Raw genomic sequence first — 17,918 nt, 5'->3', positions numbered from 1 at the left:
TTTCAATTTCGTAACCCGGCCCGTCGGATTCGATGTACTGTGAAAAGTTTGGAAGATTTCACAAAAGAAAATTCAAGAAAATCGCAAGTAAAGCCATATAAACGGTTACGCTGAGAGAACTGGGTGTAAAACCGAATGCAAAACCAGCTTTCAAAATATAACACTGCGTGCGCAACGCGCGTAACAAAACAGAAAGGTATCATTACTTTCGTGCTTTCTTTCTTTAGTGCTAACAAAAATCACACTTGATTCTCGTTTGGAAACATTGCGACGGGATACTGATAGAAGTAACACTGAAGGACATGATGTATAGTAGTAAATGGTTTGAACCCAGGAGTATCAGTAGTTCGTATAGTGTGATCGTCCGGGTCAGTGTAGTTCTTCAGAGTCAAGTGAATAGTGTTTGTCAGTCGATGATGTTATAAGTCTGGTCCGTTGAACGTGATTGGTCAGTATAGCCATGATGGTATTGGCTGAAAGACTCGTGTAAAGTTTGTCATTAGTCATTGGTGGGTTTCGATCCGTCTATTGTTAGTCAAATAGGTCGGTTTTTGGTCCGTGTATTGTTAAGTCGGTCTGTTAGAAGTCCGTTTGTCGGTTTCGTTTCCGTCATGGGTAAGTCGTTTGTAAGGCGCCGGAAGTTGTTGACATCTGTTAACAGGCGTTTGTTGACTTTTACGCTGACTTTATTAGACGAAACATTTACCGATCTACTGAAGCTGACGCTACAAACAGGAACCCAACACCTGTTACTACAGTGACTATACCTTACATTAAGGGCACTTCTGAGACCATCTCACAGATCCTACAGCCCTACAACATTTCGTGTAGCCCACAAACCTACAACTACGTTACGACACTTACTGACCAACGTGAAAGACAGAAACCTAACAACAGACAGGGAGCAGTTTACAAGATCAAATGCTCCGACTGCCAGGCTTCCTACATTGGTGAGACTGACAGAAACCTTAACACGAGACTGACTGAACACAAACGAGCCACGAGAAATGGTGATGCCAACAATCACATTGCTTTACATCATCAACTGACAAACTAAAACATTGACTGGGACTCTGCTCAGTGCTTAACCTACAGTACAAACTATTTCCAACAACTGACTCTGGAAAGCTGGTACACAAACCTAGAACAAACGCCTGTTAACAATAGACGGATCGAAACCCACCAATGACTGATGACAAACTTTACACGAGTCTTTCAGCCAATACCATCATGGCTATACTGACCAATCACGTTCAATGGACCAGACCTATAACATCATCGACTGACAAACACTATTCACTTGACTCTGAAGATGACTTCCGCTCAGGTTTTCGAAACGTCAGTCACCAACAACAGTTCTTTTCAGAACTACACTCACCCGGACGATCACACTATACGAACTAATGATGTATAGTATAATATACTTTGGTATACACTGGGAAGTAACTTGTGTTTCATCCTCTTAAACCATTTAACGTGCACAAAAGACTCACACAGTATAAAATAGAAGGCTCACAAATCAGTAACCACACCTTCAGTCAGAGGGGAAGACCAGACCCTGCTAGTTGTTCTTTCATATGCCCAAAATTTCAGTCATCCCCACTGACGGTAAGCATGGAATAGACAGCAAACTTTTACTTATTCAGATGCAAATAAATCTTCCTGTCTCTGAACCTTGAATTTAAGACAAGAAATTGTAAAATTCTGGTCCGCAGTGTCTAAAGATGTGACTTTTGTACCTCTGTGGCAAGTTCTTGAATTCTAACCGGATCAGTTATAGGTAAACATTGTCCGTGAGGAAGTTTAACGTTACACATGAAGTTGTATGGAGTACCAGACTGAATTATTACTCTATGAAAATTCTTTCCTTTGGAGTTCAACTGTGCTACTGTCTCTGAGAGTTCCAAAACTGGAATTTGTCCAGTACTGCTGTGGGATAACCTTTCCAAAACTCTGTCATGCAATGATGGATAAAGGTCGTCAAGTGGTAATATCGACTGAAAAGGAATTAAGCCTGCATGTTACTGTTATGAAATAATACTGGCTAACATCACTGGTGTAAGGCAGCTACTCTGCATCTAAATTTCCTCCTACCATGTTAGTTATTGAATTGCCGGTTTGGGAACACATTAGTCCCACAAACATGCAAAGGGCTACACTGAGCTCAAAGCATAAAAAAATATTGCTGTTTGAATCATGTCAGTTTTTTTAACCTGAGATGTAGCTAAGGAAACAGTAAGCTGGCTCATTAGCAATCCCAGTTAGTTTTTCCGGTCTTGGTAGTTCTTGGCAGTTTACCCAACTCTTTGTTTTCGTGTGAAATTTCAGCCAGATTTAAGTCTTCTTTCAGCCGTTGCAATTAGTCGGCAACCAACCCTCAGCAACATTCCTGTTCAACACTTTAGTTTCAAGTGATTATAAACTTATAATTTAAGAACACGCCAGTCGTTAACATTTGTGTTTCCAAATTAAATTATGGGGTCATTTTTTTTTAAATTTTCCTGATGAATGTACAATTCTCACCATACTACCATCAATGCACTTCAGTGCAATAGTGAGCCATTGTTGACATCCTTGAGAAGCCCGCCCTTCTTGAAAAGACTGGAAGTCTGCCCACTTTGGAAATCTTCATGTAAACAAAATGTACAGCCAACCTCAATTACAGTGTAGTTAAGGGCTGACTGGATTTTAGGGGTTAATTCTTTAGAGGTATTTCCACACTGATAAAAATGCAAAATCACTCAATATACATGGTAGCAGAGACTAGAAAACTCACCGGCAAAATCTTGACAGCTCGTAGACCTGAGGAAATCCAACCTTGATCTGTCGTGACCTAAATTTTGAAACTCCTTCTGCTGGAGTAATCCACTAAAATGAAAGTAAACACATGAAACATCATCCAAAACACAAACAATAAATTAAATGGGAGAAATAGGAAATAAAAACAAACAAACAAAGCTACAATAAATATGGACCAGACATTTTGATCTTTGGATTGTATTTTGAATTTATAAATTTACTGGTCAATGCACCAGCAGGGCAAAGAATCACTGAATAATAAAAACAACAACAACAACAACATTTAGTTAGTGCCACAATGAAAAATTAGTCCAGGAGAGACCTGCATGACACAAATTATTTTTTTACAGTGAAAGTAAAAGTTAACATAATTTGAGACAACATGTCTGTTGCAAGGACGTTCATGAAAGGATAAAATTTCCATGGCAATAAGTCACCTTTGATTGAGTCATTTCTTTCTCATCATGAAGCACTGTTTGTTCATTGTCAAGAAAGCAAAGGTAAAACATGGTGTCATATCGTTTTGATAAAGTAGCAGGTGTCAGCCAATTAGACCACTCACTGAGAGACCACACATCAGGGACACATTCAAATTTTCTGTAAAGGAAAAACAATTATGTATGTGTATAGTAAACTCACAGATATCTTCAATAAAGTACCCATCTAAAGATGATAAATCATTAAGATCTCATTTCTTAATACTTTGTTAATTTTCTCTTGACAGAATCATGCTAGAGAGTGCTGTTGCACATACATGTAGCTGTCTAATCTTGAAACACTCAGTGAAGTAGAACAACCCAGGTTTTGGGTATACAAATTATGTTTAAGAAATAGAAAACATGTACTGTGTTTCTACTGAATTACAGAAACAGAGGTGGAAGTTTAGGAGAACAAGAAATGCTGAGCGAACACGAACCGAGAGACGAGTGTTTCCACAGCTTTTACGAGTTCTCCAAAACTTCCATGAGTGTACGATATTGCAACAATATTTCCCTGAGTTCCATGAAACAACAACCTGCCTACTGAACAAACTAAGTAACAAAACAATTTCTCAAGGTGAAGAAAAGCTAGTAATCTGGTCATTACCTGCACATGGTTAAAAACTTGCTTGCATCAGCATAAACCTCTTTCCTCCAGGTCTGAATGTCATCCATGTCAAGATTGCTGTTCTTGTCATTTGAGAAACTCTTCCATAGCAGGACTCCTGACTCCTCAAATGTCTCTCTTATTGCACAAATCCTAAATGCAACATCGCTTGGTATATCTGTTGATGCAGAGTTCTTCAACACAGGTGGACGAGGACCTTGAATGTTGACAAGGGATGTGAAGTCTTTCCCAAATTTGGCAAATGATTGTTTAAACAGTTCCAGCCAGTGATTAGAAAAGTCAGCTTTCTCTATCACACCACCAGGAAAAACATAAAAACTTGGCTGTAATGTGAAGAAAAGAAAAAATATCAAATCCATGTTAGGTCTCTTAGATTAAGTCTGAGTCTGTAATGCCAGTGAGAGCTTATCCTGGTTTATTTATATTTATTATTATTATTATTTATTTATTTATTCCATTCTAAAATTACAAAGATAAATATAAAGTAAACAAGTAAGAGGAGAAATGGAAAAGGGCAAAATTATAGCAAGCTAATTAGATGCCCTTGTTTAATTGACAATAATAATTAGGATAAAAGCATGAATAGGCTGCAAGCCTTTCCAGTTCACCCTGAAGTGGGATGCCAGTCAATTATAGGACTATTCCCAGCACTGAAGTGTATAAGACAGGTCAGTGTAAAACACAGACTGCTGACCACAGACTGCCGACTGAAGTCCAGGGGTAAAATGTTGACTGAATGCAAAATGTAGACTGTAGACCAGGGCCGGGGTAAAATGAAGACTGCAGACTAATAGACCTTTTAAATGAATCGTGTTACCATTTCCATCATTGAGAGTAATTTAAAAACAGTAAACAGGTTAATCTGACTGTTATTAAGGCTCACCTGAGTGATATTCAGCCTAACAGGATTCAGGATTCAGAGTGATTTTCAGGCTATCTGGAGGGTAAACGTTTCACTGTGTGTTTAGCCTGAAAAATCCTGTTTACGGTCAGCACTCGATAATGGAAATAACACGATATGTACAACTTAAAAGTCTGTAGTCTGCAGTCCACAGTCTGCGTTTTACACTGACCGCTATATGCACTGATAAAGTCTTAAGACTGCAGTCTGCATTTTACCCTCAGTCTGCATTTTACCCTCAGTCTGTATTTTACCTCTGGTCTGCAGTCTGACCGGACCAACTATGAGAACTATGGTCTAATTAGCGTCTTATACTGTACATACCATAAATTTACTTTTAGTCCCTCTCTCAAGTAACAAAATCCTGTAGTCGAAGTAGCTTTTAAGATGGCTGTTTTTAGCAACCAAAATTAAAGTGGCTGCATTACGTATCACAGGCTTAACGCCATTCATTTCATTCCTTATCCCTTCCACCTACTCTTAGCGGACATGTTGGATTTGCTGGCCAGGCCACCAAGCTCTAGCCCCAGTCCTGCTCTGTTCTTAAAATGGCTGCCGTGAGAAGAATGCCGTGATGTTATGCTATCAGAACTTAATTGTAGTTTCTCCTAAAGAAGTATTGAAGTATTTCTTATCAAGATGAGTGCAACCTACGCAAGAAAGATGGCTCTATTAAGAGCAAGGATATTTGGCGAGTTGACCCGCCAAGTAACCCCAAAGTAAGTTATTTTAGAGTTGGGTGACGTGCAGACATTTTGACTGCATTCAATGTTCGGTCGAAGCTTACCTTAACTGATGGCAACTAGGGATCAGTAAAAGTTTTGCGTTCTTCGGCTGCATACGATTTTTCAACTTAACATTGCACTAACAGCGGGCTCAATTAAGCGTTGTCTTTTTCTCGTTTTTTTGTCCGAATCTTTGTCTTGTAAAAGGTTCCCAGACTTATTAATTAATCTTAATTCTTTAATAAGCTTATTTAAATCGGTGTTTTTAATGTAGTTTACATTTTTTTGTGTGTAGATCGTACAAAATTGTAGAGCATTTTGCTAAACAACCCTTGGGAAGCGAGATAAATTCTTACTACCCGCCTTTGAAGAAGTTCCAGACTCTGCTTTTTAGAATGAGGCATTTTGGATTGTACTATGATGACCATTTGGTAAGTAGCTTCTGTTGAGAGAATAGTAAACACACACAGTCATTTTAAAGCTACACAAGCATGTGTTAATTTTTAAAAACTCTGGAAAAGTGCATTACTACTGGGGCAGATGCAGCATTTTAGAGAATCGAAGGGGGTTTGAGAAGGGAACTTCCAAAGGTCCAGGGGTATCCTCCCCAGAACATTTTTAAAATTGAGGTCCTCAGAAATGGGATTTCTGGCATTCTTAGGCCAAGTCAGCTTGTTACAATGTTTCATTTCTTTATTTAGGGGGCTTGACCAAACCCCAGTGAGTCCCCCAACAGCTTATACTGTACACATAAGAATTAGTACATCCGTAGATAAGGAATTAATAAAGTATAAATATGAATAAAGAATAAAAAGAGAAGTGGAGAGTATCTATAACCTTTTTGTTAATAAAATTCGAAATTACTTAACCCCTTCATTGAAAATAACTTCTTCCCAGTTCTGTTTTTACCCTAATTACATGTATATTAAATGTTAATTGTGATTATGCAGATAAATGATAACTGAACTTTAGAGCGTTTGTGTTGTGATATAGAGTCAAGCTATCAATAGTTGACTGCACTATTGGTATCCTGACTCTATACATTTACAATGTAAGCCTCTATGCTTGGTTTAAGTTGACATCATTAAAGCTCACAAACCAAAAATATTGTCCTCCATATTGCAAAATCGTGATGTTGATCAGAAGTCTGCAATCTTTTGTAGTAATATCTAGTAGGGATCCAAAGCATCTGGAATTTTAAACAACACATAAAAACCAGGCAACATGTATAGTGAATGGCTCAAGACTTGAAGTTTCAGCTCTCAAGAAAGCTGTTGATGCTCACTGAGGACAAATAAAATGACATATATTAATTATTTTTTTATTTAGAATTTCCAAGAAGAGATGGCAGCAAGGCGAAAAGCGAGGGGCAAAGGACCTCCAAAGAAAGGTGAGTCGGGGGGGATCTGCCAAAAGGGTCAACCATGATTTGTATTAGCCAGGGAAATGTTGTGATATGCCTCTAGTAGGCATTCATTAAGATCTGTATCTGTTGCTGTTGTCTAATTTATACTATTTGTTTAAGAATGGTAATGGAAACTGAGAAGCTACAGATTACAATTTTTTTTGTGTATCCATAACAAGAGGTCCAGAAAAAGCTGCTTTAACATTGAATTTTGTGCTTGTGTTTGCTCTACTTTGGTGAGCATTGTGGTTTTCTTGTGCTCTGTGCCATGGAAAAGTTGGGAGTACACACAAGTCAGAATTAAAACCGTTTAATTTTTTCAGGTGAAGGCAAAAGGGCAAAAAAGAAGAAATAAAGAATGCCTCAAGATTCTCTTAGCTGTAGACTGTGTTCAGTAACCAAAGCAAGATAATTATGTCACAAGAGCTGCTCAGTTGTGTTATTTTCCAAACTGTATTTAATAGATAAAAATTAAACATTAATTCTTTTTTCTTCTCATCTTTGTTGGTTTGCTCCCATAGTCATCTGTGTGATGTTTTCTTATACACCATTAAACACCAGTTGGTATTTACTCTGTACCTACCACAGTCTTACGTCACTCCTAATTTCAACATTGAACAAACGAGTCAGATTATTTTTCATATGGCTAGCATCACAAGCTGTCAAGAGATAAACCACATGCTACACTGTGATGGGTACCTGAAGGAGCAAGGTGAAGCTATCTTGCCTGCTGTGTCCAGCAAGAAAAATGAAACTCTTTCAGATAAACACAGAATTCTTATTCCTTATTATTGAAAAGTCAGTCTTTCTTTACTGACAACTGAGAGACAAAGCTAAAGGCTAAAACCATCTAAAAGAAAAAAATCGAAAATGACTCTCATCTCGTTTAAGTAAGCATGTTACCAGCACCCTTGTCTACCCTGGGCGCTAAAATTGCACTAATCAAATGGTTAAAAAACCTGATGAGCAGTTGTTACTCGTTTTTTATCATTTATTTAGTTATCTATCTGCCTATCTGTCCATCTGTCTGTCTGTCTCTTAGTCTGTTGATATGTTGGTCTGTCTGTCTGTCTGTCTGTCTGGCTATTTACAGGGTTTGTACAGGTCCTGGAAAACCTGGAAAGTCCTGGAATTTTATTGTGGCATTTTTCAGGACTGGAAAGTCCTGGAAAAGGGCTACCGGTCCTGGAAAGTTCTGGAAATCTGTTAAACTCAAGTAAAAAAGCATGAAATGTATGGCAGACAGTAAGGAGAATCAACATTAAGATCTTGGGAGTGAAAGGGTTAATGTGAATTTTAGGGTCCTGGAAAAATCAATCTGAGTCCTGGAAAAGTCCTGGAAATTTGTTTCTGAAAAAGGGTACGAGCCCTGTATTTATCTAGGGTCAACCGCACAAACAAGATAATAGCAGTGATTTTTGTGCTTTATTTCATCCTTTCGTTGTTGCCCTTTAGGGAGGAAGGGAATAACTATAAGAAAAACTTTGTTCTACTCTTATTCATCCTTACTATATTAAGCTTTTTTGAAAATATAATGGAAAATAACCACGTGACAGGATTCTTCCGCCGTAGTTTACAAGTAGCGCCGGCGAATGGGAGGAAGGCGGGGACTTGGGAAAGGGACGCACAGGGAAGAGAAGAAATTGCTTGCAGTCGTTTGAGCGCATGTAACCAGCAAAGTCCATGCTTAGAGAAACTTGCTGTGATAGTATTATTCAATTTTGTGTAGTTGCATGTTTCCAAGCTAGAAGCGGCAGGTTCACGTCATGTCTGGTACTGCAAAAATTTCATTTTGGTTCCGTTGAAAAGCTTGAAAGTACGCACAATGAAACTGATTAGAATGAGTTAAAAGTTGTAGCTTATATTTTGCTGTTGTGCGATTGCGTGATCGGCCTCAGCGGGACTCTCCGACAACAAAGAAGCATAACTCGTTACAAGTAGGCTTAGCCAGTCCAGTTACATGTCTTTATCTTTAATCTTTAATAAGTATACTCCTGAAACAGTGGAACTATACTAGGAGTTGAAAATAACATAATAAAAGCACGTAATAAATAATTACAATATGTTTATATACAGTAAAAATTATAAGTTAGTAAAAGATAAAATAAAATAGATTAAGTATAATCTCGTCGAGATAAGTTAGGACGTCTGAATATACATTATACAAAAGATTTAATGGCTGCAAGAGCAATAGTCTTAAAATTATTTATATTAACATCTTCATAAATAGGTAAATTGTTCCATGCTACTATTGTCCTTGGATAAAAGGAAAACTTATAGACATCATTTGATACACGGATTTGTTGGAAAGGACGACTGTTCGGTAATCTGGTGGCCCTTGTTATTTCGTGAGCATCAATGCAATGTCAAGTAAACTAAATCAGAGGAATCTGATCCCGCCGAAATCACCGGGTCTTACTACCGCATTTTTATTTTCAGATGGTGTAGAGTTCTGAGAGAAAGGAGAAAACATGAAAGTAGAGGCGAAAAACTGTCTCCCTAACTGTTGACAGCTGAAGCCTGCCTCTTTCATCTCCCACTCCATTGACCGTCGTCCGCTGTTCCTTAGCCTCCTTCTTTTCCGCGTCCCCTGTGGGTTCCATATCAAGGCTTGCCTAGTGGTGTTGGTATTTGGTTTGTGCAAAGTGCACCCAGCTATCCCCAGCGGCTTCCCTTGCTCTGCAATTCAATTTTCTCTTGTTCTGTTGTTTGCCATAGGTCTTCGCTTGAGATGATACCTAGCCAATAAACTTGTAGACGTTTTTGGAGACACTTGTTACGAAAGTCTGGATTTTTTTCGAAGTGGGCGTTCCTCTGGTTTCAGAGCCATATAAGAGTACTGATTTGACATTTGTGTTGAAGATGTGAAGTTTATTCTTTCTGTCTATCAGTTTTGACCTCCACACTGAACTCAGCGAGATGAAAGCCGCCCTTGCCTTCCCTATTCTTGCTGCAATACTTCTGTCTGAACCAGCATCCTTGCTCATCATACTTCCGAGGTAGGTGAACTTCTGAACTTCGTTAATTAATGGAATACCATTCAGGTTCACACTTACTCAGTAGTTCGCATCTGTTGTTTACTCTCATCACCTCCGATCCGTCTTATTTCTGTTGATGTTCAGAAACTCAAAAACTGAGACCAAAGCTGACCATCCCCCACCGCGAATCTAAAAAACTAAGACCTAAGACCCCTTTCGAATCTCAAAAACTGAGACCAAAGACCACCCTCCACCCCGAATCTGAAAAAACTAAGACCTAAGACCTCCTCCAATTTCCAAAAACTGAGACCTGAGTTTTCTTCAATTTGAAACTTAAATCAACAACCGGTGATATTTTTGCAGCCTAAATCGTGCGCTCCTGAAGAACCGACTGATTCCTGTTCCATAGATGAATCTTTGATATTTCTTGTTCGTACGTGCGGCACTTAGATCTTCAGTAGATCTTAGGTCTTCGGTTTCTGAGACACCCTAAAATAAAACGCCAAATATCAAAAGTTTGCTGAAGGGTCTTAAAGAATCGAAATGCTAGCCTTTAGGGTTAACAGAAGAATTCTGGTGGTCAGTGATTTTGCCATGCACTAATGTTTTATTTTTAAATAGAGAGATTCTCCGTCTTTAATTTGATATTTGCCCGTAATATCCATTCTTCAGACAGTGCAAATCTTGGGGTGATTTATCATAATGTGAAGCTACGTTATAAATACCTTTCTTTTTGTTTCTAATTAGAATCAAAGCTGGTGTTTAGTTTAGATGGATTTTGTTCTCACACCACGAGACGTGTTTTCCATAATCAGTTGCTGATGAGAATTTCGTACTAATTGACCAGCTAAACTTTGCTTACAAAGGACCTTAAGTATGCTCTCTGCTTGTTTACGATTATTGCAAGTCAACCACAATTTAAGACTCTGTAAGGTGCTTATTATAATTGCCAACTTCTTTCATAATGACTGAAGCATAGCAATGAATGATTTATAATTCTAGATTTTAATGAAATACAAAACAAAATAAGTCATTTAATTTACGGTACTCCAGTTTTTTCTTCATTAGGGAAATAGCAGCTGCAAGGTTTCTTACCATGGCCGTGGCAGGGATTTTTACGTTTTTTTCGCTGCTTCTGCTAATGATATTTTTTGACACAACTGCTAGGTGAGTTACTACTCATATTTGTCAAAAGACTTTTGAACTTTTGCTTTTATGTGCTTGAAATCACAGATGGTTTGGGTTCAAATTTAAATGAAAGCGCGTCACATTATTATTTCTCATTAAATTGGGATTTTGCATAGAAAAACTCATTTGGAGAAATTTTACCAGCTTCTTGAGATAACTAAGCGGTATGATCAGAAGGTCTCGAGTTACAATTAATCGAAGACTCCATGAGTCTCTCTACATACCCATAATTCGAGACATGCACTGTGAATACCAGAAGATGATATGTTATTTGGGAAGATGTGGAAACTCTCTCCGTAACCAATTGCAAGGGCAAATCGACTGTTGATACGTCATCAAGTCAGTTGTAAGTGCTAACCATTTTGCCAACACGTCTTCGTTTTGTAAGCCAGCAAACACTAAACGAGACAATTTATTTTTGTTCTTTGATTTCATAGCAAGCATCATCAGTCAAACTTGACAATGACGGAAAGATTGGATTCACTGTTTACAAAGCCACGTTATGATCCCAGACTACGGCCTTTCTTTAATGGTGAGCCTTTAGTCCCTGGTCTCAATTCCTTTTTTTTTTTTTTGGCCGTCACAAGTGATGAATGACTGCCTCTAAATTGTATTACAAGTTCCTACAGAGTGTATGGTGGTAAATCGAAAATTACGTCATCACGCATGTAAAGTTAAACCTCGCTATTTCGAACTCCCGAGAGAAACCAAGAATAGTTCGAAATAGCAAGAACTCGAACTAGCCGATAGTAAATGAGTGAGGGGTTAATTCCCGGGGTTAATCCAAGGAAAATTGTTTTGAGTTTTAGACGGGGAATTCGAAAAACCAAGTTCGGGTCCAGCTTTAGTTGTTAGTTACCAGTCAGCCAAACAAATACCTGGTGCCTCGGTCCGTAAAGAAAATTATCCCTCATTTTACTATGAAAGGAGAATAAGCACTTAATGACTGACTCCAAGGGAAACAGTGAGTTTTGTTTCCACGAGACGGCCCTCAACGTCCCTCGAGGCCAGGCAGAAAATAGAACAACTTAAAAATAGAACAAACTGAGAAAAATTATTTGCCTGACGACGGCTGGCACAGGAATTCGCCGCAGTTTCAAGGTGTACGAACTGATCATGGGCGAGTCGAAAGTTCAAGTTGTTGTTTCCCTAGGGAGTTAGTGCGTTTCGACCCATGACAGGTGACACGTTCTCCTCCAATCGGAAAACGCATTTAAGTTGAGAGGTATAACAAATTTAATCATTTGTTCGCAGTAAAGCCAGTGACGATCACGGTAGGAATATGGATAGTAGCAATGGATGCAATTAATGTGATGGATATGGTAAGACGGATAAAGGCAATTCCTTAAATTCATGCTTTATTTCATCTTGTTGTTATTATTGTTGTTGTTATTGTGGTTGTTATTGTTGTTGTTGTCGTTGTTAGTGATGTCCAGTTATTGTGCTGGTGATGGTGTTGGTATGTGTGGTTGTAGTAGTAGCTAGTTGTTGTGGTTACTCTGTTGATAGTGGTGTCATTGTGTCGCTATAGTGGTGGTAAAGTGGTACATCGTCGTAATAAAACCGGCTAAGATTTTTTTTATTTGGGTAATAAAGTGTGTGTTGCTGTTGTTTTAGTTTTTCAAGCCGTAACACACCTGCAAGCAGCTTCCTGCATGGCTGACAAGTTTCCGTAACATGAGAGTGCAAGTTTTAGATATATAGTTCACATGTTGAAGATCCCCTGGCATTCTGGACGATACGCTTTTTATTCGTTCATTATTTGAGGTCCTATATGACAATAAACATTCAATGTCAGAAGATTTAAAATACTTCTCAAGACATCCTTATTGCATCAAGAACCTAACATGTCTTTCCCAGGCCACAGAGACACCGAAGCGATACCTATCTAATGGCTTCGAAATGTCTCAGATGCTTAGAAACATCCGAACCTGCTCTTAGAGGCATAACACTGACCAAAAGCTTGTGTGTTTTACCAGGAGTACGGGTTAGACATTTTCCTTCGCCAGAGTTGGACGGACCCGAGGCTTGACCATGGTCTGCGCGGTACCCTGTCTCTTAGCAACACTATCGTCTCCCAGATATGGTTACCTGACAGTTACTTCAAAAACGCCAAGGACGCAAGCTTCCATGACGTCACCACACCGAACATGATGATCACCATTGGCCCAGGTGGTCTGGTAAACTACAATGCCAGGTGAGTCCCATTCAGGGGCAAAGTTACTCTTATTAGGTCGTATTACAAGCTCTGGTGTTATGAGCCCCTTGGCCCAACTTAGACTAAACATTTTTTCCTTTGCATAGCGGGAGAAAGAGGTAGTTTTGTGAATGCGATAATATCTGCATTTTAAACTTCATGGACCCTCTTTTGCCCACTCGTGACTTCTTCCCTTTTATTTTTCTACTGGCCGTCTCCATTTCTAACGCTACCTGCAATTTCAGATGGATGTCTGTATCTAGGTCCCTCTGATTCAAAATCAGTGGAACATCCACGAATTCCTTTTATAAAGCAATGAATTAGACATACACATAGTTTACTTTACTTCGTCTCACACCGGCTTAGCTATGGTAAAGGAACGTCCCACAGACTTGATAAGCAGAGTCTACAAGACGAACCAACTAGTTTACAAGCGCGCCAAGAAAACAAAATAACAAAGTAAAAATGTAAATTTGGGAATAAATATTTAACTTAAGTAACTGTTTAAAACAAAAGATATGACAGGCCTACACGGACTCCCCTAGTGAATTGCAATAGCGATGCATTTTAGCCTTCAATTAAATTTTCGCTCTAACGAGCGTATCTTTTAGAGATTTGCCTCTCTTATGTGATATAATCGGAGATTTAGTATACATGCTTTTCCATAAGCATCACTTTGTTTGTCCTCCGCCATGTGTTCTTCGGTGTCCGTTGGAGGACAGTAAGAGGGTGTTTTTGGGGCTGTGTAATCGACATCCCCGTCACCAGTTGTACTTGGTCCGAGATATAGCAGTAATTCGTTGTCTGACATCTTAGTTGCTTCAGCAGGACCGCTCGGTCTCGATTCTTCACCAATCTCTCCAGCTGCTGTTTGAGGCGTGACAACTTTAAATTCAGTGTTACTCAGGGAAAGGTAGAGAAGTTTCTCAATTCCGTTCCCGCTCGAATAGTTGTTTGGTGATCTTTTTATACCAGGAGAGTCTGTGGTTAGGATCGAAGTTGTAACTTAAAGACATATTGCAGCAGCTATGTCGAACGAGTGAAGGGAGACCAGTTTCTGCTTTTTATTTATTTATTTATTTTTTTTCAGGGTGACTTTAAAAGCTTCTTGTCCAATGGATCTACGACTTTATCCTATGGATGTTCAACATTGCCCTTTGATCATTGAAAGCTGTAAGACAAATTTACAAAATACTATTCGGAATGTCTGCTTATTTTCATGCAACACGTGTATCTCGACACCTTTTAAGTTCTAACTTTAATTCAGATTTGAAGAAGTCAGATATTGTGTTTAACGAAAGTACAACCTTAGCAAGCTTTACAAAATTTGTAACGTTATAACACTTTTGATTTGACAATTCTAAAACTTGCTGAAAGGATTCTACCGGCTTGTATTTACCTTTATGTTTCGTGTGTATATACTCCACACTGGGCTAAACACACCTTGACATTTGTCTTCATTATTGGAAAATCTAATTCGAAGGATTTAAGAGTCCGCTCTCCTCCGGCAAAAATATTAAATAGCTAAAACTCAGTTGCTAAGGCATCCTATCATAAAGACATTAGCCAACTTGTCTTCGTATCCGATTCCTTCAGTGTTTCAAATGACCACACTACACATACAGAGTCGTTTTTAATGTGTTTACAGATGGTTATGATATAAACAACATTGCTTACAAGTGGGAGATGTCCAGTGATGATGGCATGTCGTTTGTACCCAGCGATATGAAAATGCTTCCACAGTTCAAACTCACCAAGCTGCAGTTATCAACACTATGTACCTCATATGTCGTTGGTTAGTATGAAGTTCATTTTCCTGAAGATTAATTACAAAGGAAACAGAAGGAAGAATTTTACTCATTTAATTATTTATTTGTTTATTTGTTTATTCATTCATTCATTTGTTTGTTTGTTTATTTATTCATTTATTTATTTATTTATCCCGGTTATTATCTAGAGGCTATAGGCGAAGTGTGTCCGCTTAGTGTGTTTTATTGAAAATCCGTGAATCTTGGCATAGTTAGTTTTGGACGGCAATCCTTTAGGTAGATAGAGCGCCTCATACAACAATTAACAACCGAATTGACTACCGTTTATAACAAAACGAGGGCGACTAGTTTAACCCTCAATGAAAATTAAGGTAATGTGCTCGAAATACTGGCTTAACAACGCGTCTGGGAAGACTTAAAGAGCCGGGTTTGGAAGGAAATTTCGTTGTCCGAACAAAACAAAGTAAAAACGATTTTATTTGCTATCCGAAAATATAAATTAGTCGTTCGAGTTGTTACCTGTTACTCTAAAAATCATCCCTTGTCACATCTTATGGCAACAATGTTAGGTAAGGTAACAACTAAGGTACTAGCTAACAGCTAAGCATTAATGTAACATTGTGCCGTTATTTGATAACTTCCTTTCGAAACACTGACTAACTGAGTAGATAACGGTTAGAAGAGTCTCGACTGTAGTCTGACCACAGTTGTTGTTGTTTTTTTTCTGTAAACACTACTGATTTACAATCAAGCAATTCTTCTTTAACAACTCAGCCACTAACAACTAAGTGTTGATTTTGTTTGGCAGGTAACTGGTCTGGAGTGAAAGCATTGTTTACGTTACAGCGCTTGTACAGTTTTCAAGTGATTCATCTTTTCGGCCCCAGTGCACTCATCGTCACATTATCCTGGCTTACCTTCCTCTTACCTCGCTCTCAGTCCCCTGCTCGCGTCACACTGGGAGTGACGTCAGTTCTCACCATAGTTACCATTCTGACTATGTCAAATAACGCTATGCCCAAGGTATGAAGCCTGATCAATAAAAACAAAAGAAAATGAAAGAAGCGACGAACACTTGGCGATATACACATATTGTTCTTAGCTGACGACCAAAAGGCTCGGGCGCAGATCCTTCCTTTTCTGGGGAGTGGAGGGGGGGCCGGGGGGGGGGGGAATGAGCCCTGCAAGATGGAGCTATCTTGCCCGCTCGGGCCTGCCTGCCCTGTCCCGCAAGAAAAATTTTCCCGAAAGTCATATAATAGATCCTTTATTGACCAAGCTTGTTTGGTCAAGATGGCTGTTTATATATGGCTAGCTCCGTGAGCGGGCAAGATGAATTAAATCCTGCACTGTGATTGGTTACCCGAGCGGGCAAGATGGAGCTATCTTGCCCGCTCGGGATTACCCGCCGTGTCCCGCAAGAAAAATTTCCCTGAAAGCCATATAATAAATCCTTTATTGACCAAGCTTGTTCGGCCAAAATGGCTGGATATTGGCCTCGTTCTTTTTTTGCGCGTTTATGGACCTCGACTCCGTTTCGGTCCATAAACACGCAAAAAAAGAACTTGGCCAATATCCAGCCATCCTGACCTCACACTTGGTCAATAACCCATACATATTGGCCTGGTTGTTTTTTTGCGAGTTTATGGACCTCGACTCCGTCTCGGTCCATGAAAACGCAAGAAAAGAACTTGGCCAATATCCAGCCATCTTGGCCTCACACTTAGTCAATAACCCATACATCTTGGGTTAAAATTAGGTATTTTTCCGATCGAAATATCATCAATTTTTAATATCTATTTTATTTTGTTTGTTTTGTTTTAGGTGAACTACGTTAAAGCCATTGACAAATACTTGATTGTGTGTTTCTTGTTTGTGTTCTGTTCGCTGTTGGAATATGCAATTGTTCTTCTTCTTGATCGAGGAAAACGGAAGTTTGAAAAAGAGAAGAATGAGGTAAGAGCTCTTGTTACATACCACGGTCACCATTTGATCTGTTACAAATTTCTTACAAGGAAGGACTGGGGACGAATACGTAACTTACTTTCGATACCAATGCTCCGCTGATGGAGCCACTGAGGGTAGACTTGGAACACTGGACACAGGAGCCGCGACAAAGGCCCTTTTCGTTAAAACAAACAAACAAAGAAAAAAACAAAAAAACAATGGGGAGGGAACGAATTTTGTTCGTTGGACCTTTTCCAACTCTCAGACGGGCTCCCTATGCTACAAGCAACGATTTTACTCTCATTAGGATAGTGATTTTTGCGGTATTTTTGAACTTGCAGTTTAATGGACACACGACAAAACAAAATGGTACCACAAAGCAAAGGCAATCAACTATGTCACTAGAGGAAAAGAGGCTTCACGAGGAGCTGATGAACGGAAACACAAACTCGACCAGCCACAAGCACGAACGCACCCGAAACTACTCAGATGGAAATGTTTCCTTGCACGTTTCAATGTCTGAAACACAGATAAACTGGGCTGAAAAATGGCACAGTGTTCGAGAATTCATTTATTGTGAAACTTTCATAGTTGGTGTAGATGAGTTATCACTCAAGCTCTTTTCTGTTGTATTCACTACATTCAATTTGTATTACTGGTTAACAATTTTCTACTTTTCCGATTCTGTTATCTAGTTCAAGACTGTGCGTCTAATCGAAACCTCTCCCTTGGCCTGTTTTGATCCCCGATCGAGAGTTTGTGAGGAAAACTTGAGATGGCCGACAAGCAAAAAACCAGGACGAACGAGTCGTTGCTCTTTTTTGGCTTTTCCGTTTTCTTGTTTGTTTGTTTTTTTGTTTTCTACAATTAATTTTAAACCAAGCGCTTGGTTCAGCTCTAAA

General features: G+C 39.0%; 3 protein-coding genes across 3 annotated transcripts; 2 read left to right on the top strand and 1 right to left on the bottom strand.

The window, feature by feature from the left end:
* Positions 1-118: 118 nt before the first annotated feature.
* Positions 119-5,345, bottom strand: LOC145485837 (acyl-coenzyme A diphosphatase NUDT19-like). The gene is made up of 6 exons (XM_081464484.1): positions 5,132-5,345; positions 3,886-4,229; positions 3,237-3,396; positions 2,777-2,868; positions 2,524-2,626; positions 119-1,997 (listed from the first exon to the last, which is right to left on the bottom strand). Exons 1-6 carry the CDS (start codon positions 5,258-5,260, stop codon positions 1,719-1,721), a joined length of 1,107 nt encoding a protein of 368 aa, XP_081320610.1. The 5' UTR covers positions 5,261-5,345; the 3' UTR covers positions 119-1,718.
* LOC145485845 (small ribosomal subunit protein mS33-like) lies at positions 5,328-7,435 on the top strand. The gene is made up of 4 exons (XM_081464496.1): positions 5,328-5,526; positions 5,828-5,963; positions 6,862-6,922; positions 7,261-7,435. Exons 1-4 carry the CDS (start codon positions 5,447-5,449, stop codon positions 7,290-7,292), a joined length of 309 nt encoding a protein of 102 aa, XP_081320622.1. The 5' UTR covers positions 5,328-5,446; the 3' UTR covers positions 7,293-7,435.
* Positions 7,436-9,856: 2,421 nt separating this feature from the next.
* LOC145464866 (glycine receptor subunit alpha-2-like) lies at positions 9,857-17,893 on the top strand. Its single transcript, XM_081448672.1, has 10 exons — positions 9,857-9,936; positions 10,984-11,082; positions 11,541-11,635; positions 12,358-12,425; positions 13,083-13,300; positions 14,391-14,473; positions 14,949-15,095; positions 15,878-16,092; positions 16,894-17,037; positions 17,358-17,893. The coding sequence occupies exons 1-10, from the start codon at positions 9,857-9,859 to the stop codon at positions 17,709-17,711; spliced, it is 1,503 nt and encodes a 500-aa protein (XP_081304798.1). The 3' UTR covers positions 17,712-17,893.
* The last annotated feature ends 25 nt before the right edge of the window (positions 17,894-17,918 follow it).

Source organism: Orbicella franksi, chromosome 1, assembly GCF_964199315.1.
Source record: "Orbicella franksi chromosome 1, jaOrbFran1.1, whole genome shotgun sequence".
NCBI lineage: Eukaryota > Metazoa > Cnidaria > Anthozoa > Scleractinia > Merulinidae > Orbicella > Orbicella franksi.
This window is presented reverse-complemented; position numbering and strand designations above follow the sequence as displayed.

Excerpts from the sequence above, each read along its gene's own strand:
- LOC145464866 (XM_081448672.1), top strand. The coding sequence starts at position 9,857 with ATGAAAGCCGCCCTTGCCTTCCCTATTCTTGCTGCAATACTTCTGTCT. Across the intron at positions 11,083-11,540 it reads TTTTTTGACACAACTGCTAG|CAAGCATCATCAGTCAAACT; the intron begins GTGAGTTACTAC and ends TTGATTTCATAG. Across the intron at positions 12,426-13,082 it reads CAATTAATGTGATGGATATG|GAGTACGGGTTAGACATTTT; the intron begins GTAAGACGGATA and ends GTGTTTTACCAG.
- LOC145485845 (XM_081464496.1), top strand. The coding sequence starts at position 5,447 with ATGAGTGCAACCTACGCAAGAAAGATGGCTCTATTAAGAGCAAGGATA. Across the intron at positions 5,964-6,861 it reads TGTACTATGATGACCATTTG|AATTTCCAAGAAGAGATGGC; the intron begins GTAAGTAGCTTC and ends TTTTTTATTTAG. Across the intron at positions 6,923-7,260 it reads CAAAGGACCTCCAAAGAAAG|GTGAAGGCAAAAGGGCAAAA; the intron begins GTGAGTCGGGGG and ends TAATTTTTTCAG.
- LOC145485837 (XM_081464484.1), bottom strand. The coding sequence starts at position 5,260 with ATGAATGGCGTTAAGCCTGTGATACGTAATGCAGCCACTTTAATTTTG. Across the intron at positions 4,230-5,131 it reads GGACTAAAAGTAAATTTATG|CCAAGTTTTTATGTTTTTCC; the intron begins GTATGTACAGTA and ends TTCACATTACAG. Across the intron at positions 1,998-2,523 it reads AGTGCATTGATGGTAGTATG|TCGATATTACCACTTGACGA; the intron begins GTGAGAATTGTA and ends ATTCCTTTTCAG.